General features: G+C 41.2%; 1 protein-coding gene across 2 annotated transcripts; it reads left to right on the top strand.

The window, feature by feature from the left end:
* The first annotated feature begins 3,230 nt into the window (after nt 1–3,230).
* On the top strand, nt 3,231–8,998 carry LOC136675803 (ribonuclease P protein subunit p40-like). 2 transcript variants are annotated; one of them, XM_066652562.1, is made up of 9 exons: nt 3,348–3,454; nt 3,542–3,611; nt 4,019–4,163; nt 4,253–4,321; nt 4,552–4,647; nt 5,998–6,123; nt 7,998–8,193; nt 8,287–8,421; nt 8,508–8,998. In XM_066652562.1, exons 3-9 carry the CDS (start codon nt 4,061–4,063, stop codon nt 8,704–8,706), a joined length of 924 nt encoding a protein of 307 aa, XP_066508659.1. In that variant the 5' UTR covers nt 3,348–3,454; nt 3,542–3,611; nt 4,019–4,060; the 3' UTR covers nt 8,707–8,998. The 2 variants fall into 2 exon arrangements, with proteins under 2 accessions (XP_066508658.1, XP_066508659.1); XM_066652561.1 differs by lacking the exon at nt 3,542–3,611 and having other exon boundaries at nt 3,231–3,454; nt 8,508–8,996.
* The last annotated feature ends 15,136 nt before the right edge of the window (nt 8,999–24,134 follow it).

Raw genomic sequence — 24,134 nt, 5'->3', positions numbered from 1 at the left:
TCTGAGCTTTTTTTTTCTGTTCGGGATTTTCTTTGCACATTTTCAAAGTTTGCAAAAATTTGTGAATTTGGATTTTCCATCCAACTCTTCTGCTCCTTAATTTCCATTTGGCCCTCATTAGCTCCTCTTCAAAAGAACTCTATACTGCAAAGTCTCTTGTCTGCACCTTGAGTACCAAGGTATCCTTTTATTTGGAGTGTGATTTGAATTGTATGTGACCTCTGCACTCATTTATCACATATAGGACAATTCACAGTCCCAAACAAGGAGCTTTAATATGAGTACTTTCTCACTATCCCAGATGTTGATAATCTAGTTTAAATCAGGTATATGTTATCATAGATATCCTCGTATAACGTGCATTGAGCACTGCGGTTTTTCAGGGTTTCTGTTGTTTTGTCAGAAAGTAATGGGTGCTGACACATAAATGAGCAGACTGGCTAGTTATTGCTATCAACAAGAAAAGTGTGTTTATGTCATCTGTGGACATTGTGAAAGAGCGTGAATGAAATATTGTCACATATTTGCTATCTGAAATGTAATTTTTGGTGTGCGAGATATCAGTTTTATACATGTTGAGTTCATATTAACTTAACGAAACTGCAAATACAACAGGTAAAAGAAGCTGCTGTGTAACCTTAAAACACTGATATGTTAAGGTAAAAATAAATACAGTCTGACTGGATAAATAGAAATAAATCCTTAGAAGTAGAAAGATGCCCAAGACTGTAGCACACAAACACATTTCGTTCACGGTGCAGGGTTAAAACAGCTCATAGTCGAAGTCTAAAGGCTGATAAAATCCCGGCACGTCCTGCGTTTAAGAAGGAGAAATAAATGTTTATAGCAGCAGGTCTACTCTACTTTGCTTGTAGAATGAGGTGTGACAAACAATAAAATGAACAGTACACAGAATGTAATAAACCATAAAGCAGTTACCCATTCTCTAATGCACCTCATATTTCATATAGCTGATTTAAAGTAGTGATTTGTTGCTTTAAAATTCAAATGCGTATTTTACCAAACTAAAGGTTGTAGTGTTTGGACAGATGTGTCTTTGTACACTAAAATAATATTAGATCTGTATATCATGTGAATGGGGCGGCACGGTGGCGCAGCAGGTAGGTGTCGCAGTCACACAGCTCCAGGGACCTAGAGGTTGTGGGTTCGATTCCAGCTCCGGGTGATTGTCTGTGAGGAGTGTGGTGTGTTCTCCCTGTGTCTGCGTGGGTTTCCTCCGGGTGACTGTCTGTGAGGAGTGTGGTGTGTTCTCTCTGTGTCTGTGTGGGTTTCCTCCGGGTGACTGTCTGTGAGGAGTGTGGTGTGTTCTCCCCGTGTCCGTGTGGGTTTCCTCTGGGTGCTCCGGTTTCCTCCCACAGTCCAAAAACACACGTTGCAGGTGGATTGGCGACTCCAAAAAGTGTCCATAGGTGTGAGTGTGTGAGTGAATGTGTGTGTGTATGTGTTGCCCTGTGAAGGACTGGCGCCCCCTCCAGGGTGTATTCCCGCCTTGCGCTCAATGATTCCAGGTAGGCTCTGGACCCCCCGCGACCCTAAATTGGATAAGCGGTTACAGATAATGGATGGATGGATCATGTGAATGTTTTACAGTTGTTAATTGTTGCTTTAAAAAAAGTGAAATGAGGCCATAACTAAAGGTTGTCGTGTGTAGTAAAGGTCTGTAGTACGTTAGACGGATATATCCACAACTGATTTTAGATATACAACTTAAATGGATGCTTCCCAACAGCAATTATATAAGCTCCACATCACTGTATCACTAACATGCTCCTTGTTTGACTTTTTAAAGTAGGATCCGCACATTACGGGTGGTCCCTTAGTGCCTTGGGCGCCAGCTGCATCCATTCTCGCTATTTTCAATAAATGCAAATGGAAATGAAAAGATCTTGTATTCTGACAAAATATGACTACTGTAGGTTTCTTGTCTGTTCCTCCACGATTAAGAACATACAATTTCAGGGAATTTAATACTTATCAGTGAGCAAGTGGAGAAATCTGAATATCCAACCTCAACATAACTTTACCGAGATAAATATGAGACGATAAACATGTAATTTCAGTTATAATTCGTATCTAATAATTACGAGTAAGCGTCTCAATTTCCCGTAATGATTTTACTATGATTTTCAAGTGGCGAAAAGGGCTTCCAGACCTGGTTCACAGCTTTAAGCAACGTGTATTTACAGATTATAACGGAAACCATAACGTTATGGAAGTCCGTACCAACGGGAGTCGAGACACTCTCCAGAAACGGGCCACAAAGCACAGACCGGACACGGACCACTTTAAAAACAAATGAATCCGCGCAGAAGGTCGTGCAAAATCTAGAAGAAAATCACACGAACACTTCACTTACCGATATAAAATATTCGCCTTCATAAAACGTAAGCCTGCTGAGCGTATAATATTCATTTCTCCCAATAAATCTTTTCTTTTTAATGCAAAACGAATTCCTGGCTTTTAAAATAGTGATTAATTTCACCAGCAAGGACGTCTCTGTCGCAACGTGGAAGCAGGCGAGTCAAAATCATTTCAAAATAAAAGTAACTAAGGTAACAAGATAACGTCTCTTTGTTAAACTTAACGTACTGTAGTAATTTAGGTTATTTAATCACTAAATCACTAATTGTGCTAATTTGTATTTTGTTGTTTCTGTCAATCGATTAATAAAATTAAGTTTTTTATTCATCGATTAATATAATATCAATAAAATAAGCCAGAAAAAAACATGTTTATCAATATCTGAACCAGAATAATACATTTTGCAAAGGATTTAACACCTGGGTATGTGTTCCTTATTTCATTCTCGTCAGTATTTTTGCAGGTGCTTTTAGATTAGTTGTCTGAAAGTTTTGTTGAGACAGAAAAATGTATATGCATTTTTGTATTTTATAATAATAATAATAATAATAATAATAATAATAATAATATTTATTATTAATTTATTATTTATTAATAATAATAATAATAATAATTATTATTATTATTATTATTATTATTATTATTAATAAATAATAAATTAATAATAAATATTATTATTATTATTATTATTATTATTATTATTAATATTATAAAACAGCTGCCCATTTTTAAACATGCCGTTTTAGAAATGTTTTTCATTGCTTATTTCACAGTTCTTGGTCTTCCGTATTCATTCTAGGATGGATAAACATTCTCCTCCGGGGCAGCAGGTGGCGATAAGGCGCTGTTTTACTCACGTTTTCACGGCATGAAATAGTCTTTTGTGCGTCAAAACTTATTTCTTTGATTGTATGAAGTTCAGGGATTATACGCTTCCTCTGTTAATCATTCCACGATGTCCCAACATCTTGAAAAATGCGCAAGAAGCCTGATAACATGCGAAAAGTCTAACTTCATGAATGAAAAATCTCGTCATGAAATGCACGTGTCTAGACATAGTTTCAATTATAAGGTAAGTTTACAGTTTCATAACGTGTTTGCAAAGTAAACAGGCTCGTCGACTTATTACCATTTATTGTGGAATCTTATTACTATAAAGGAATTCTTCATCTGGAGTGCACGATAGGATTCTCTCTGATAGATTCCAGCGTTAGAACCAGGGATGCCAGGTTTGTTATAAAGTATTATATAATTTATATTTTTACTGTTATAATCATTCCAATGTGGATGCACTGACGCAACAAAACCGTCTCAATGTCCAAAAGTATGACGTTGTGTGTAGAAATTGTATTTAGGAAAAATCGGACATGATCTCTGTTCGCTGTGTTTGTCTGACACTGTGTGGACAGGGCAGGGGGTGGGATCACGGGCCAAAACACAGAGTTGGTAAAGAACAGTAAAACGCACCTTTTCTGTTTGTATTTGTGTAGTGTGCTTTGTTTTATGGCGCAGTGTCTTAATCCACGTGTACACCTGTTACATTTAGTATCTTTTCTGTTTATACATAGTGCTCCTACAGTGAGGCTGCTAATTCAGTGTTAAAAGTAATCCTAATTATGTTTTTTCTGATTTGCAGATTTCTTTTTTAATCCCTGAATGTGGAGTCCTACCAGCTGAGATGGAGAAAGTCATCAGAAATATCAGCTCATATTACCTTGTCAGAGATTTTCCGGTTCATAAATTCCTAGAAGAAAAATGGCTTGAAACTTTTGTCAAGAGAGGTAGGATTAAATATTTGGACGCTAAGCTATTTTACGTCTGCGCAGTTGCTTTTTATTCTGGCTCATGGTTTTATTTGTCATTATTACAGATGGTTTTTATGCACTGTCTTACAAACACAGAATTGATGAAGACAATGTTGTGGCAGTTTTGCCCAGGGGTAAGTATTATTAAGAATTTTGCTTTTCATGATTTTTTTTAAAACCCAGTGCCTGTGGGTAGCATGCTTTTTATATTTCAAGACTCTCTGCTCTCAAAAATAGGATGGTTACACTTCCCATTCCCAAAAGTTTTGTAGATTCTATATTTTGATTCTTGTGCACTTTACAATTGCAGAATAATTACAAATGTAAAATGGCCTTTTTCCCCTTTTCTCCCTCCCACCTTCAGGTCAGTTGATATTGTCACTAGACAAGGACACATATGAGCAACTTGGCTTGGAAGGAAAACCATCACTCTACAATCACAGAAAAGTCATGAGACATGGTAAATGCCTTTAACAACTAGGGTTTCCAATACTTTATTAATGGCAGATGTTAATTATTTAGTAACTGATTCTCATAATATTTTGAGAGCTAAACAGACAATCTGGTCATTCAGAACTCTCCTGCAAACATGTCTGTGCCGTCACACTCATTTCTGTAGAGCGTGATGTTTGTGAATCGGTGAAATATTGCTATCTACCGGTGAAATGTTACCATTGCTGCGTTTTAAGGTGGAACGGAATATATAAATGCCCAACTTTACCTCGCTAATCCACTTAATGCAAAGATACATTGTCTTCTGTTTGCTGCCTTTCTGAGGTCGTCTGAAACAGAGTCCATATTGAACACTTAATAAGATTAAGCCCCACTGTTACTGAGAAACACAAAGCACCTTTATTCTGAAAAAGGTTGGTTTGAAACTACTTGGATTATATCACATTTAAAAAAGTGGATATAGACAAACATACTTAATTCTGTAGGTGAGAATTTTATGAAATACAATTAGAAAATATAGATCATCACAGAATATTATGACCACCTTCTTGTTTTTACACTCACTGTCTATGTCTCAGCTCCACTGACCACAGGAGCACTCTGTAGTTTTACAGTTACTGACTAGAGGACGGCCAACCCACACTATGCAACAACAGATGAACTACTGTCTCTGATTTTACATCTACAAAGTGGACCAGCGAGGTAGGTGTGCTTAATGAAGAGGAGAGTGAGTTGACAAACTTATGAACTTCAGCGACAATACACCACCGCCACACCAGTGTTACTGCAGTGCTAAGATCTTTGAAATCATACCTGTTCTGTGGGGGTCCTGACCATTGAAGAACAGGGTGGAACAGAGCAAACAAGGTATGTAGAGCAATAGATGGATTATAATCTGTAATTGTGGAATTACAATGTGCTCCTCTGTGGTCAGTGGAGTTGAGAGGATTGTGGGTATTTGTGGTGCTGTGTTGGTATGTGTTAGGTTGGAGAACAGACACAACATTGATGTGAGAGCTACAGTCTGCTGTCTGTAAGTGTAGAACTACACAGTGCTCCTCTGTGGTCAGTGAAGCTGAGAGAATGGACAGTAAGTGTAGAAACAAAGAGCTAGTGTTATTGCTGATCTGTGTTTATTTAACAGTTGAGGTACATATAAGCATTAATAAAGAAGTGTGTGTGTACAAAATGTACTTAGATTGGCAGTCGAGCAATAGTTTATTTACATTTATAATGGTAATAATAACAACTAAAGGCATAGAGTGAAGACAATATACCACAGTAATCCAGTGTCATCAAAATATTTTGTTTGATCTAATCTTTACCTAATTGTGTACTGTCTCATCTCTTGTTTTAGTTGTTACTGTGAACTTAACAGATGAAACATTGGTCCCAGGCACAAAGCACTACCAGAAGGTCCTCCTCTGTTTGAAGGAAAGAGTGCCATACAAATGTGACTTTCTTTTGTCATCATACAACCCAGGTATTTTGGGAACTGTGTATATGAATAAAATGTTGTGATATGGAATGATTTCATTTAGTGTCAAGTTGGGACACTGAAAAAAAAAATTAAATCATTTTTTATTGAATTTAAAATGGTACAGATATAACGCAGTGTTGAAGTTGAGAAATATATTTTTTTTGAAAAATGTATATCTTTTTTAATTTGATGCCAGCCATATGTTTCTATAAAATACAGATGGTCAGCAAAAGACAAGTTAAGATTTGTATTGCCAAAGACAAAAACACCTGCTGGAGAATCTCACTGTGTTTTAGGTGAATTGGCAACAGTTCTATCTATCTATCTATCCATCTATCCATCCATCCATACACACACTTATGTAGCGCCTTTCTAGACACCCAAGGACGCTTTTATAACCCACACTGCTTAGAACGCTCAGAACACTCAATCCACACACACACTGATGAGAAGCGGCAGCCAAACGTGCACAGTACATACACACTCATTCACTCACACACCAGGACCAGGACACACCAGGGAGAACATGGAAACTCCACCCAGATGGGACTTGAACCCAAGATCCCAGCGCTGAGAGGCGAACGTGCTCACCACTAAGCCTCCGCGCCGCCAAGGCTTCATGGGCAAACAATGCAACAATTGAAGGATAATGTTTCTCAGAATAAGAAAGACCTTGGGTATGTCATTATAGATAGTTACTAAATGTCCAGTGAATCTAAGGGATCCGAAGATCCAGGGAAATCTCTGAAAGGAACAAAGCTGAAAGCCAGCATTGGCTGACTGCGCACTAAGGAAGCACTACATTAAAAACAGACAGGATTATGTTGTGGAAATCATCCCAGGGCCTTAGACACACTTAAAACCTTTGTTCATCATTGCATCCACAAATGCAAGTCAAAATCATGCAATAAATGTACCATATATAAACAAGATCCAGAAATGCTGCTGCTTTCTATAACCTGAGCTCATTTAAGATGGACTGAGGCAAAATAAAGGTGTCCTGTGGTCCAACAAAGCAAAAATTTGTAATTCTGGTGTTGGATGTGACATTGTCTGCAAGAGGAGAGGAAACCTCCGGCTTGTCATCACAAGTCAAAAAGTGCACAGTTAAAAAGTCAGTGTACGTAACCCGACTGCCATTATGTGTTGTTATGTAGCAAACAACGTAATGGGTCATCCACATTTACCCCTTCCATGAACACACACACACACACACACACTCTCTCTCTAAGTACACTAGGGGAAGTGAACACACACCCGGAGAAGAGCATTTAGTAGTTAGGTGCCTTGCTCAAGGGCCCCTCAGCCGTGGATAGAGGGAGGAGGACAGTGCAACAGCAACCTTTCAGTCCCAAGTCCATTTTTCTGATAATTAGGCCACGGCTGCCATAGTATACTTAACATGGGTGACTTGTACATCTCTGAAGGCATGATTTAAAAAATCATTTTCATCTTTTTCACCACTACAGCAGTTTTTCTTCTCAGTTACTAAACAATTACAAATTGTTTAAAATGTGGTGCAATACATCAGTAAACATGCCCTTGTCCCAACTTTTTAGCAGCTGATAATGGCATTAGATTCAAAATTGACATATTTTAACAAAGCAAAAAGGTTTTTCAGCTTCAACTTTTGATATGATGCTTTTGTAGCATTTCAAATTCACTGCTGTAAATATGTGCACAAATATTTTTTATTATATTTTTTCCAATTTTATTGTAATAATATGACACTGTTTATAAGTTGCTTCTGTTGCGTTGTTTACAAGTGTTTTCTAGTTATTGGTTTTGTAGTCTTTGAAGTCTGGGTAACTTTTGCTGAGATGTATTCTATTTCATTTAAATGCCTTCTTAAGATGCGCTAATGTGTGCCTTTGTAGGAGACAAAGATGTAACAATATGCAGCCTACTGTCTCAGTACACCTATGAGAAATGTAGCCCTACTGTTTGCATCCGGACGCTGAAAAATCTGTTGTGCCCCTCACTTCATCCTGAAGACCTGCAGGGAAAAAGTCTTTCATGTACCACAGACCAATTCCTGGAATGGTTAGGGGCAGTCAACTTGAACATCTGCTGGTCAGTGGCTGCTGGAGACTAGTGTTCAGTGTTGTATTCACAGCTTGTGGACTGTACATTTTAATGTTTTTTGTGTGTTTGTTTTATTTCCAGTGATAACTCAGCTGCCGATTTCTTGTCAACATACGTGTGTCCTGAGCCTCATCTCACTGTGAGTAAAGCCCTGCTCTGCACAGTCACTGGGCTCATTCTTCCTGAGGATATCAATAGACTGCTTAAAGAACTTAGGTAGGTTCACATTTTTTTAACATTGTGTTTCTCTGAACAATGTTATAATTATTAATAATGACAAGCAAAACTCTTTGTACATACAGGCACTATTTTGATGAACCAAAGTTTACAGCCTGGGTCTCTCTCACTGTGCATGGTTTTGTGGACAGTCCAGTGTCTTGGGGAGTTGCAGAGCATGGATTTCTCAAAGGTGGAGAAAACTTTTACAATTTTGTTTGCTTCAATAACCAGGACTACTGGTTGCACAACGCTGTTGGTTCAAAGGATGCCTGCCCCCCATGATGTGCTTGATTTGGACATGTTAAGTAATAGCAGTGTTTGTTCATCTCCTCTTTGCACATAACTGTTATACAACTGTTTGAGGTTTTAATTTATGTACATACTAATTTTCTTCAGTTATAAAAAGAAAGCTGAGACATTTTGTAAAATGGAATAAAACTGAATATTTCAGTAACCAACCTCACTTGTTAATCCTCTTGAACCTGTTTTGACTGACAGTATAAGAATTTGAAATTTTTCTTTTACCAATTTGACTCTATTTTGTATAATTTTATGCACTGAACACTGAGGAGCAGTGTGAAATAGGGAAAATAAAGTATGCAGAGGTGGATTAAAGTCTATAACTGTAGAACTACAAAGCGTTCCTATGTGGTCAGTAGAACTAATAAAATGGACGCAGTGTAGATACAAGTTGGTGGTGTGCTGGTTCGAGTGGATCAGGGTGGGGGCGGTGTATCACAGAGTTTGTTAATCTTATGAAATAATTTAATATAATTTTTATGTATATAGAATAACATTGATTGTAAAAGTCAGTCAGCTTTGTTGTCATCACAGATGTGTTGAGGGAGAGTGAAATTTTTCTAGGACACGGTTTTAACATTAGTTCTGTCTAAAAGCAGAGCTGCAGTTTTTCAGCACTGACCTGCAACTCTCCGCGCCCTCTGTAGGAGGGAGCGTGAATTCATTGTCTACAGCAATGAATAATGAACAGCTAATTCTGACTGTTGATTGGCTCAATAAAATTGATGACCAATGAGCAGCTCATTCTCAGTTTAGGAGCAGTGGGGTATCCCCTCCTTGCGGCTGAGGTAGAGAGCCGTCTGCCTCAAACAAGTCTTAATACTCTAACCTATGGAAACCCAGAATTGCAAGGTGAAAAACAAGTTTAAACTATGTTTCTGAAATTCCATCCATCCATCCATCCATTATCTGTAACCGCTTATCCAATTTAGGGTCGCGGGGGGTCCAGAGCCTACCTGGAATCATTGGGCGCAAGGCGGGAATACACCCTGGAGGGGGTGCCAGTCCTTCACAGGACAACACAGACACACATACATACACACACCTACGGACACTTTCGAGTCGCCAATCCACCTACCAACGTGTGTTTTTGGACTGTGGGAGGAAACTGGAGCACCCGGAGGAAACCGACGCGGACATGGGGAGAACACACCAACTCCTCACAGACAGTCACCCGGAGGAAACCCACGCGGACATGGGGAGAACACACCACACTCCTCACAGACAGTCACCCGGAGGAAACCCACGCAGACACGGGGAGAACACATCACACTCCTCACAGACAGTCACCCAGAGGAAACCCACGCAGACACGGGGAGAACACACCACACTCCTCACAGACAGTCACCCGGAGGAAACCCACGCAGACACGGGGAGAACACACCACACTCCTCACAGACAGTCACCCGGAGGAAACCCACGCAGACACAGGGAGAACACACCACACTCCTCACAGACAGTCACCCGGAGGAAACCCACGCAGACACGGGGAGAACACACCAACTCCTCACAGAAAGTCACCCGGAGGAAACCCACGCAGACACGGGGAGAACACACCACACTCTTCACAGACAGTCACCCGGAGGAAACCCACGCAGACACGGGGAGAACACAGCACACTCCTCACAGACAGTCACCCGGAGGAAACCCACGCAGACACGGGGAGAACACACCACACTCTTCACAGACAGTCACCCGGAGGAAACCCACGCAGACACGGGGAGAACACACCACACTCTTCACAGACAGTCACCCGGAGGAAACCCACGCAGACACGGGGAGAACACACCACACTCTTCACAGACAGTCACCCGGAGGAAACCCACGCAGACACGGGGAGAACACACCACACTCTTCACAGACAGTCACCCGGAGGAAACCCACGCAGACACGGGGAGAACACACCACACTCTTCACAGACAGTCACCCGGAGGAAACCCACGCAGACACGGGGAGAACACACCACACTCCTCACAGACAGTCACCCGGAGGAAACCCACGCAGACACGGGGAGAACACACCACACTCTTCACAGACAGTCACCCGGAGGAAACCCACGCAGACACGGGGAGAACACACCACACTCTTCACAGACAGTCACCCGGAGGAAACCCACGCAGACACGGGGAGAACACACCACACTCTTCACAGACAGTCACCCGGAGGAAACCCACGCAGACACGGGGAGAACACACCACACTCCTCACAGACAGTCACCCGGAGGAAACCCACGCAGACACGGGGAGAACACAGCACACTCCTCACAGACAGTCACCCGGAGGAAACCCACGCAGACACGGGGAGAACACACCACACTCCTCAAAGACAGTCACCCGGAGGAAACCCACGCAGACACGGGGAGAACACACCACACTCTTCACAGACAGTCACCCGGAGGAAACCCATGCAGACACAGGGAGAACACACCACACTCTTCACAGACAGTCACCCGGAGGAAACCCACGCAGACACGGGGAGAACACACCACACTCCTCACAGACAGTCACCCGGAGGAAACCCACGCAGACACGGGGAGAACACACCACACTCCTCACAGACAGTCATCCGGAGGAAACCCACGCAGACACAGAGAGAACACACCACACTCCTCACAGACAGTCACCCGGAGGAAACCCACGCAGACACGGGGAGAACACACCACACTCCTCACAGACAGTCACCCGGAGGAAACCCACGCAGACACGGGGAGAACACACCACACTCCTCACAGACAGTCACCCGGAGGAAACCCACGCAGACACGGGGAGAACACACCACACTCCTCACAGACAGTCACCCGGAGGAAACCCACGCAGACACAGAGAGAACACACCACACTCCTCACAGACAGTCACCCGGAGGAAACCCACGCAGACACAGAGAGAACACACCACACTCCTCACAGACAGTCACCCGGAGGAAACCCACGCAGACACGGGGAGAACACACCACACTCCTCACAGACAGTCACCCGGAGGAAACCCACGCAGACACAGAGAGAACACACCACACTCCTCACAGACAGTCACCCGGAGGAAACCCACGCAGACACAGAGAGAACACACCACACTCCTCACAGACAGTCACCCGGAGGAAACCCACGCAGACACAGAGAGAACACACCACACTCCTCACAGACAGTCACCCGGAGGAAACCCACGCAGACACAGGGAGAACACACCACACTTCTCACAGACAGTCACCCGGAGGAAACCCACGCAGACACAGGGAGAACACACCACACTCCTCACAGACAGTCATCCGGAGGAAACCCACGCAGACACAGAGAGAACACACCACACTCCTCACAGACAGTCACCCGGAGGAAACCCACGCAGACACAGGGAGAACACACCACACTCCTCACAGACAGTCATCCGGAGGAAACCCACGCAGACACAGAGAGAACACACCACACTCCTCACAGACAGTCACCCGGAGGAAACCCACGCAGACACGGGGAGAACACACCACACTCCTCACAGACAGTCACCTGGAGGAAACCCACGCAGACACGGGGAGAACACACCACACTCCTCACAGACAGTCACCCGGAGGAAACCCACGCAGACACAGAGAGAACACACCACACTCCTCACAGACAGTCACCCGGAGGAAACCCACGCAGACACAGAGAGAACACAACACACTCCTCACAGACAGTCACCCGGAGGAAACCCACGCAGACACAGAGAGAACACACCACACTTCTCACAGACAGTCACCCGGAGGAAACCCACGCAGACACAGTGAGAACACACCACACTCCTCACAGACAGTCACCCGGAGCGGGAATCGAACCCACAACCAGGTCCGTGGAGCTGTGTGACTGCGACACCTACCTGCTGCGCCACCGTGCCGCCGTTTCTGAAATTCCACATAATTTATTTTTGTCTGCATCTTACACACACAACAACAGTTGAAAAAATATATATTTATAGGATTACTTGTACAATTTTAGCTGTCAAAAGTAGAATTTTTTTTCTTCCTCAATTTTGTACTATTATCTGCGCCTGGGGTTTATATATATATATATATATATATATATATATATATATATATATTATCTCATATTCTTCACCCTTATAGTTCGCCAAAACAGGGTGGGGGAGCTAGGTGCTGTGTCAGCTTTGACCACAAGGGAGCAGTCCAACTCAATACAGTGCCCATGGCCGAAACACGAGCAAACTCGCCGCCACAGAGCCACAAAAAAGAGACAAGTTGTTATTTAAAAAAACAAACAAACAAATGACATTTAATATATACATTTACTCAACTAATGAAGAAACAGTCATTGACCTTGTATCAAAACGGCCAAACGTGCAGCAATATGACTACGTATATGTCAAAAAATATCTTATAAATCATTTAAATCACATACGCATACTGAAGATAAACATAATCGTGTATGTTTTTATGCATGTCTGAAAAAGAAAAGTAAACAAGCTCCTATTGAAAATTTGAAGTGTTTACAGAATGATTCCATGTGAAGAACTTTTAAAAAATGATACAAATTCAGAACCAGATTGAGTTATAAATTTCATGTGCCATTTTGTGAGCCACAGCCGTTGTGGGAAAGAAACAGCGGGAATTAACATTGTTGAAATTAGATGAACAAATATTACTTGAACCTGAACACAGGCAAGTATAAACAAGAATGCTATTAAAGAATGATTTTAATATCTTTCTGCTAGTAATTAGTATGATCAGGGTCCACATTGGCTGTGGTAGACATATGGCTTCCAATGTTGAAACAGTGCTTCCATGTCACGTTTTTGTTTATGTTTTAAATGATAACTCTATAGAGATTCACTCAAGTCATGCTGTATTCTAATCTATATTTAATTTAATAATTCACTAAAAGCTCTGTTGTGCAGTGAAGTGTGTACTGTTGTCTGATACAGTGAAATAATAATAGATTAGGATGCCTATTATGCTACTTTTTTTCTTTCTTTCTTCCAATCACATTTTCACCACTGCCACCCCATCCCACAAAAAGAATCTCCCCGGGTCTCCTCTATCACATGATAGGAGAGGCAAGCATATGTTTCCCCTCAAACACATGTAGCCTGGGCACATACCTTTTCAAAATGTTGCTAATGCTGCATCATTAGGTTTGGAGGGAGAACATTATCTGTCCAACAGATGCCCTAGCATCATGATGAGTGATGCCATCCTACCCAGACAGGGAGAGGAAGGACAAATATGCTGTCTAGTACTCATGCCTGAGTACAGATGGCTGTGACATCACTGGGGATCAAGGCTGTAGTCTCCTGAAGGTAGAGCCAACAGTTTGACCACTGCAGAAGTTCTTTGGCCCTATCTTTATTATACAAAGTGTTTATATGTATTATGATACTTACTCCAGAGACACTATATTAGCAGAAGTATTCACTCTTCTGCCTTCACATGCAGATCTTGAGTGACAGTCCATTATTCGTCACTGTTTTGAAATTGACACACCTTTAGCAGCTATAAGAGCTTCAGCTCTTCTGGGATGGCTTTCCCACAAGGTTTATGAGTGTGTTTATGTGTAAGTGATGCGTCACTCCAGAGAACACATCTCCACTGCAGTGGTGGCATGCTTTACACCACTGCACACAACATTTTGCATTGGCTTGGATGCAGCTGCTCGGCCACGGAAACCCATTCCATGAAGCTCTCTATGCACGGTTCTTGAGTGAATCTGAAGGACACATGAAGTTTGGAGTTCTGTAGGGATTGACTTTGCAGAAAGTTTGTGACCTCTGCGCATCTGCTGACCTTGCAGTGTGGCGTATCACTTTGTGGCTGATTGCCCGTGGTTCCCAATCACTTCCAATTTGTTATAATACCACTGGCAGTTGACTATGGAATGTTTGGTAGTGAGGAAATATCATAAATACACTTTCACTGGTGGCATCCTCTCGTGGTCCCACTCTGGAATTCACTGAGCTCCTGAGAGTGACCCGTTCTTTCACAAATGTTTGCAGAAGCAGTCTGCACACCTAGGTGCTTGGTTTCATTCATCTATGATCATAGAAGTGACCGGAACGCCTGAATCCAGTGATTTGGATGGGTTAGTGAATACTTTTGGCAATATAATATATGTTTAGAAACCCGTATTACTGAAACTCAGGAGAAGTGCCTGTCCATATTGTGATCCAATAAACTGGTCACTACCTGTTTTCATTTTGTCTACACCCTCAGCCTTTGTTTTGACCTTTAACAACCTTTTATAATTCTTTGTGTCTCAGGTGAAGTCTGTAAACATTAAATGATAAAATGCTGCAATAAACAGCACTATAATTTAGAGTGATCACATGGAGAGTGTATGTTCTTTTAATAGATTTGTGTATCTATTGTAACCTTGTATGACCGAGACAGGTGGAACAGAACCTAAACCAACTAAATGAGACAAACAAGAGGACAAGAGTATGAACATGAGAGAGAGAGAGAGCGTAAGTGTGTGAGGGCATGTACCCAGATAACAGACTCATTTGGGCCTAACCTGTCTTACTTTTGATATTTACTGGTTAGAGCTATGTGGGCCAGCTGTCATGAGCCAGACTTGAATTTGTTCCATGATACACCTGACATCTGATATAAGGTACACTTGTGGCTGAGTTGAGGCACGCTGTGTCAAAGTGATCATTTAAGGCCAAACATGGCCAATTAGACAGCTGCAGATGCACCACATTTGGGCCAAACATTCATTGCTATCTGGGTAGCTAAGGTTGTCAACAATGACTGGTGGAATTACATTTATCTACTTGGCCTTCACTGTCTCTGAGTCACAATGTCCAAAGATGTTCTCATTAACAGCCTGGAATATCCAAAAAAAATAAGCCCATTCCGAATGCTCTCAGAGTGGAAGAGAAATCTGAATTAACATTAGATCAGTCATTATACTGCAACTAGAGTAAGATGCAGGCTATAAACCTTCCAAGCGTCTTCTGGTGGTTCTTTTAGGGCCTGTTTACAAATGGCATTAGGATCCGTTTTGTATCTGGTACAAAAAAAACTGATCTGTATTCTTCCTGATCAGGGTCGCAAAGTGCCCACAGCCTACCTGGAATCACTGGGTGCAAGGCAGAAAAAGACCATGTCATTACACTCAAACAGAGGGCATTACATTTACTACTGTATGTGCACAGCCAAGCAAATGTCTTTTTGGATTGTGGCAGGAAACTTGAGCACTCACAGGAAACCCATGCAGACATTGGGAGAACACACTAAATCCTCACACACAGAGGTGAGGACAGAACGCTGAGACTATAAAGCTGTGTGGAAGTTACACTGCATTTAGTGCCAACATGCTGCCCTACATTAGAAATTTTACTAGTGACTTTTTCAAAAACATCTTGCAAGAAAATATTGAAAAGTTTGTGCTATGCAATATTTGGAGTCTCTCTGTTGTCTAAAAAACTACAGACAAAAATTCCCTGCTGTGTGCAGAGAGAGAAGGCCTAGCATACTGGACGGATTTACCTATTTAGACACTGGGGCTTCGTAAACACATTAGACTGGCTGTGAGTGTACAAACCAACGGGAGGACAGCAAATGGTGAGGAAACATCACAACAGAAGAATGTGCCTGAATTGCATAGAGGATGACACTTCCAGTCCAGTCCTTTATATCTTGTTCACAGTCTTACCATTTATTATGTGGTACCGTGTGTCATCTGCATAGCATTATTTTAGAGCATTAATGCAGTGTTTACGGATAACATCCTTGTGGTAGCCCATATGCAAATAGTGTATGTCCTAACACAGAACCTTGTGGTACACCATGCTTTAATATTATGTGTACTGAATATTCTCCATTTATACATTTAAACAGTTAAAGGAATGATTATACAACTCATGTGACATGTTCCTCTTGCCAGATACGTAGTCAAATATCTGAGGTGCCGATGTGCTATTCTCGCCAATAGTACAAAAGGAAACACACACAAACATAAGCTACAAGGGTTCTAGGATTTTTACTCAGTCATCTAGAAGACTTCATATGTCCAGAACAATTGTGCACTGCATTATTATAAGAGTGTAACTGATGACCTAGGACACCCAAATAACTAGTCTGGAGCTGATTGTTTGCATCTTAATAAGTGTGTGTGTGTGGCTGTGTGGCTGTGTGGCTGGAGAGACTGATGCGTCTGGTAGATGAATCATCAGTGTGGGATATTTATAGCCACTCCTCAGAGGAAGAGGGTGCACAGGGGTAAAAGCGTTGAGCCAGACGTCATCACATAGCATCTAATTCACACACGCACAATCCTGTCTCCGTGGTTTCAGAACACATTACATACACATCATTCACTTCATTTCTCACACACACATGATATGTAGCATATGATACCATATAGGTAGCAGTAGTGTTGCTAGCTCTCATGTCTGTTTGCATGCTAATGTGTTTACGAAGCCTCAGTGTCTGTAAATGGGTAAAAAAACAAAGTGTCTGGGTCCGGTGCTAGGCTTTCTCTCTCTCTGCTCACGGCAGAGAAACGCCATCTGGAGGTTTTTAGACAACGGAGAGACTCCAAACGCTGAAAAGCACCAACCGAGATGAGGATGTTGCTTTATTCCTGCTCCATAGGGGGGTAAGACTGACTTATGTTTGATCACTTAAGGTGGAAATGTTTCCAAACTTGGGAGACTGCTAACTGCATTAGCGACAGTGCTAATAAACTAAACACTTCAGTTTCAAATTAGTTTCTGTGGGAATTCAAACAGTGAATAAAACTTACACTTCAGCCACCTACAAACAGTTGATCTTTCCCTTAAACACACAGTTCCAGCTTAAAAGCTGCATAGATTCTGAACATAAACAAACAAGAGAGAACAGAGTTTCCCTACAATCATAGACGTCCCCTTTAAAAGAACTAGGAAGTTTGACCATATTTGACACACTATCTGTAATTCATTAGATGCCAGTGATCTCCAGAACAGATTCGAAAGTTCTGCTGCCGACATGTAAAGCTCTAGATGGCCTCACCCCTCAGTAATTGAGTAAGATTATTTCACATGAACGATCGTGCCGACCTAGATCACAAGCTGCTAGCTATCTGTTTTTTGCATAGAATAATTAAATCCACAGCAGGGGGAAGAGTCCTTTATGCACTAGCATTTGAGTAATATTTAATAAATGTTCAGGACTCAAGCACAGTCTCCATTTTTAAATGTTTTGTTTTGCTGAAATAACCGTGGACCGCCAAGGAAAAGACAATATACATCTCTCTAGAAACCCAGTGTATGCCTTCACATCAGTGGAAATGCCGTACATATACAATCACCTATTCAATGGTCATTCACAAACCCCTACACCATTGATGTTGGCTTCTGCACATTCATAACAATCTGTATGGTCCCGTTATTCACCAACGTGGAGAGTATTACAGTACACCAAAGTAAAATTATAGCTTGGAGCATACTCACCCTTTACTCAGTACTTCTGTCTTCATGGAGGCTTTGGTTGATAAACATTCTGTTTAATTTTTACTTTTACATTTTTCTTCTACTTCATTTTACAATATCACTCTATTCTCGATAGATCTTTGTTTATAAATCATAACAAACATGGAATTAATTTAACATTATAAATTGATATGCTACAAATTTGGGGACGATTAAAATTTCCAAATGTGCGAAAAGAGTTATTTTTTTTTGGAGATAAAGAAGAAGTTAGCTGCTGAATACTGTTCATATTCTGTAAAGAGTCAATTAAAATGGTTTTGTAGGAATGTAGATCTAAGCCAAGAACAGTTTAAAAACCTTTATTACACAACAGATGGCAGCTGTTCTGTGTACAGTTTTATATAATCCCATAGTCCAGAGAATATTTAATCAAATAAACTTGTCTTTGCAGTGGTAAAAACAGGAGAAGTGGTTAAATTTAATGAATAGAAAATCTCCCGCTGTGCAGTGCCACACTAACAGAGGTCTCTCTCTCTCTCTCTGTGGTTCATTATAAAGTGTTAAAACATACTAAAACACAATCATGCATCTCAGGAGAAAGCTGTTACCCAGACTCTCTTCGCAGGGTGGAGTTGTAATATAAATCTATCTGCATGGGTTCTGCAGTGGTGGGAGTGCACCTGGCATTTTAAGTCAGCTCTGGATGGAAGAATAATGATGATGCTGTGAATCTGAGTGGGAGTTAGCCTTGAGAAACTTGCCAAACAAAGTCTCACTTTCAGGCAACGAATGAATGCTCTCCCTTACAGGTTTAATAAGTATTCAAATAACAACAAAAAATGTAAGTGATTCAGGAAGGTTTAAATGCAAGAAAGTATCTCAAGGAGTTTATAAAGACAACTTTTCAAACTTTTCACTCACACATGGGGACAGTGTTGCCTTCTAATGTATTTTTTAGAATTAGAATCACTTTCACTGCACAGATTGGGTTAAATACAGAGAACAAATGGCAGTAAACACACATTTACACACACACTGGTGAACACTAGGGGGCAGTGAGCACACATGCCTGGAGCGGTGGGCGGAGCAGTTGGGGGTTAGGTGCCTTGCTCAAGGAACTGGGGATTTAACCCGCAACCTTCCGGTTAGACACACATTCCCTAACCCCCAGGCCATGGCCGCCCCAGAAAGAGTGACATCAACAGTGACATCAATATGCCAAAGTAAAAAACATGGGCATGAGTTTGATTGTTGGGTGATACCACCTCCATCTCATTAGCTGCTAGAACCAATAAAATCACAATTATACATTGATATATATAAGAAGAGCATGACCAGCAGCGCTTCCACAAATCAAAGACAGCTGCTGTTCCCACCTTGGACTCCATGATCGACCAGAGGATGTGCCGACTCTGAGGATCAGGGGTGCTGCTAGAAATCTGGGGCCCCATGAAAGATGCTTGCCCCCACACAAGACAATGCTATTAAAATAATATTAATAGCCCTCAAAGGGCCCCTGTCAGTGCCAGGCCTTTAGAATCACCCTAACTTTCCCCCAGCGCCCGCGGCACCCCTGCTAAGGATGGTGTTCACTTTATTGAGGTCACTACACATCTGCTAACTCTGCCCACTCATTTGTTGGGCCCCACATAATTTATGATGGTGTCTTAAATCTAAGTGGGTTCTAGAGATTTGAGCTTAGTGATTATACATGCCAGTGACCATCATTTGTTTTCTTGTTTTATTCAGATGATCTAGTAGAATTACTGCTATGGAGATGAGTCAAATAAGAGAATCAAAGTAGGTTTCATCATCAAGCACCTGATTCCCTGAAAGAAGTGGAGATTTTTGACCCTGCACAAGATCTTCTTTTGACAGTGGAAGCAGCTTCACAGAGTGATGACATTCCTGGATTAGTATAAACTGCAGTTCGGTGTTAATAACCCACAAGCTTATTGCAAAAGAGGCAAAAAATCTGTTTAAGTTTCCAAACTTTAGTCCAATGAAAATCCAACAGAAGAAAAGAGTATTTTATTTTAGTTTTTACATCTCTCAGCAGAGATACATCCTGTGCTACTTCATAGCAAATCTATCACAAAAGCATTTACAGTTCAGTAGCACGTGCAGAAATGGGCCAGATTTGTTTTGTGATGAGAAGCAAATAAGCATTTTTTTATATCAAATGAAACCTAATGAAAACATAAACAATGCCTCTGTTCGGAAAGAACAGCTACTCGTTTAAAACTGAAGACTATCATAATTAAAGAGACGGGAAGAGTTCTACCGTAGATGAACAACAGTGCTTCCTCCACACACACACACACACACACACACGTAAGGGAATGCGTCACACCGACTATGAGTCAGAGAGAGGCAAAATGAGAAATAGAGTGAGAGAGAAACTGCAGAAGGATATTAAGTAAGGAATGAAAGAAAGTGGTAAAAGGATACAGAATATTTTAATCACTTTATAGATTGCTATGACATTCATATGAATATAAAAATAAAGATGAAATTGTAAGAAGGTGGCAGATGCCGGCACAAACACAAGATACCTGTGGTGCAGTGTGGAGGGGATAAGTGCAAGAAACCAAAAACAGCACACAATAACATTAAAATAATACCAAAAAATTATAATAATGTATTTAAAAAATGGAAGAAACAAAAATAAATATAGCTAAACTACATTAAATGAACTTAATTTAATTTTATTTTATTTTATTTAAGATAGCACTAAATCTGCTCACTAGATTAAATGCTCTGAGGATGTTGTCAACTTAAAGACAAGTTGTTCTGTTGCTGCTTCTTACAAACAGCACTGAGACTATGGTTTTGTCCTGTTTCCTCCGCTGAGTCACCTGAGCTCACTGCTTTACAGCATTACATTACACATGCAAACACTAGATTAAAGTGAACTAAACAAAAACAGTGAACACAGAGAAATAAAATTATAGATAAAATATGGCAAAAAATGTTCTTTTCAAGCCATGGAATTAAAGCACGATTGTTTTGAGGCCAGACTCCGGGATGTTCTCTGTGCTCTACAGAATCGGAACAATGACATTGTCACACGTCGACAGACTACATCTACTTCTCCGTGGACTCTGCTGCACCCTGAGATTATCCAGAGCTTTCCATTAACAAGACATGGGTTACAAGTACCTTACATCTGATCCAGAACAGAGCATTCAACACGGATTTAAGACGATACAAATAGAACCTAAATAAGAATTAAACAATCCAAGGACCATAAAACATGAGTCGGGTACCAGACTGGAGCAGAAGCATGTACCTGATGTTTGGAGAGACAAGAGAAAATATGACAGGCTCTAACTAACAGTTAGATTGACACTTTAGTAACTCATACCTTTATTGGTGCAATACCCAGCAGGTAATACTCATTGTATACTTCATAGCTTACACACACACACACTCTCTCTCTCTCTCTCTCTCCCTCTCTCTCTCACACACACACGTTTTAAAAGATAAAACAAATATTCATTAATTAATTCAAAGTCCGTAACTGCTTATCCAGTTCTGGGTCGCAATGGATCTGGGGCCTCACTGGACGCTAACCCTAACCCTAACCCTAACCCTAACGCAAGGCGGAAACATCTTGGAGAGGGCTAAAACAAATATTGTGCATTTTTAAACATTAGCTCATCACAGTGGACTGCAAAATAAAATAAGGTGGCAGCTAACAGCATCCAAAATGCACCTACTTTTTAAAATTTTATTACAAAATTGCTTTGCAGTGTCTCTGCAGGTAGGAGTATGAGTGCAGTGTGTTTTAGTCAGTATGTTGGTGTGCTGTATGGAAAGAAATGAATACTTATTTAATCAAGGCTGTTTTCTTTTTTTTAACGACTAAAGTTAATGAGCTGCATTTATAGTAATATAAGTCAAATCCATCCTAAAGAAACTCATTTTTTTCACATGTCTATAAATACATGAACTTGTAATAAATAGAAAGTTATTCTTTGTGGTTAACTACAGCAAATGATGTGATTAATCACTTTTATCCTCACTATTTCCACAAAGGTTTTCACTATTTTAATAACTTTTAATATAGAGCTTTTAACATCACATAAGCTTCTTTCTCGTGCCATAATTGGGACTGATGATGTAGTGCATCTGAGATGTTTATTGGGGGTGGGGAAGGAGAGGGAGAGAGAGAGTAAAAGAATCTGAGATATTGTGTGTGAGAAACAGAGGGAAAGAATCAATGGTGGGAGACAATAGAGAAGGAGAATGGAAATGTAGGTGAGAGAGAGAGAGAGTACAGAGGGATCTGTGCTCATCTCCTCATTAGAACCCACCTGCTGTCTGCTTCCTGCCACACCCCTGAAAGAACCAGAGACAGCGAGGAGAAGATAGGGATTACCATGGCGACAGGGCCGTAAGGGAGCCATGTACGAAGGGGGAGAGAAAGACAGTGATGAAAAGAGATCAGTGATTAGGGCACCTCTGCAGTACAGGAGAACAGCAAACAGCCGTGTGAAGGGTGATAGAAAGAAAAAAGACGGATAATGGGGAGATATTTGAAAGCAACTGGGTCTGTGCCGATGTTATATTTATTCTGAAGTGTAACAGACTGATTGCTTTAGGGTGTGTTTTGTTGAGTGGAGAGTAATCCTCTCCCAGTGTTAATCAATCAGATTCTAACAAACATTCATGTCACACCCAACCCCCCCCCTCCCCCCCCCCCCCCCGCCCCCACACACACACACGATAAATCCTTCCCTCCAAATATGCTCTTTCTCTTGTCATAGCCATGAGTCATCCACACTGAATGCTATCTGTGTAATACCTCTCTCTCTCTCTCTCTCTCTCTCTCTCTCTCTCGGCCTTGAGATGAAGCTCATTGGTACCTGTGGGACGCTGCTGTGGCATTTGTTGACTCACGTGTGGCGGCCGTTGATTGACATTCCGGGAAGTGTATCACAGAGTGCTCTTCAGAGGCTTGACTTCACAGAGGAAATGTGTATAAAACAAATAAGCCACAGCTTTTTCTGCATGAATGGCAAAAGAGGAATGATGCAAACAGGATGAATACATAAAGCAGACCACAGAAGATTAGCTCCTATAAATTACATTTACTGTAAATATGAATAAGTAAAAGACCAAATCCAAAAAAATAAAATATGATTCACAAATAGATATTATGTAATTTACAAACTAAAGGGAAACTAGATTCACACATGTTCAGGGTTTTGTTTTTTTTTTTTTTTTGGAAGTCACTTATTTATTGAGTCGTTTGTATTTAGATGGTGCTGCACAGAACCCTGACCTCCACCTGGTTTAGAGCGGAGACAGTGAGCCAGGCCTCGTCCAACATCAGTGTCAAAATTCCCATAAACACACTCCAAAACCTCGGGGAAGGCCTCAGCTTCATCCAACATTGAGATTGATCGACTGTGCAGCGTGACATTGGTCTGGACTCGACTGTTTTGATGAATCCCATATCGTCTCAACCCATGGCAGGAGCTTGCAGGACTTCTTTCAAAGTTGTTAGCTTTGTTTCAGAACATCACTGTGTTGTCAGGTCGGGACACGTGCTTGTTGTTGTGATTGTTGTGTATTAATTCTAGACTTTGATAGCTGTCCAGTCCATGGATTTCTTTTCAGTTCTTGCTACATGCAGCATGTTTCCTAGTAGCTTAGGCTGTAAGTTCTGTTTGTAACTCAGACTGGGACCTCAGCTGGTCCCAGATTAACAGCTCCTATCCTCAGTGGGTTATTCTGTTGCCTCAGTAATTCATGATATTGCTCATTGTGTTGGCAGTCATTTGCTTTGAACTTCAGCGCACAGTCTAGAGAAGATTCTGTTAGTATTTGGTTTATAAGAAAGCCTTTAAATTGGGAGGTCTCTCCATTCTGTCCATAGTCGCTTCAGCAAGAAACCACTGTTTTTTGTGAAAAAGGTCAAACAAATATATCTACAGCTAGAGGTCATCGTCTCTGCAACTGAAATATAATCTTATTTTACACATTTTACAATATGATCTGTGTGTA

The sequence above is a fragment of the Hoplias malabaricus genome, chromosome X1 (genome assembly GCF_029633855.1).
Source record: "Hoplias malabaricus isolate fHopMal1 chromosome X1, fHopMal1.hap1, whole genome shotgun sequence".
In the NCBI taxonomy this organism is placed as follows: domain Eukaryota; kingdom Metazoa; phylum Chordata; class Actinopteri; order Characiformes; family Erythrinidae; genus Hoplias; species Hoplias malabaricus.
Note: the sequence above shows the minus strand (reverse complement) of the source record. Positions and strands in the feature narration are given on the sequence as shown.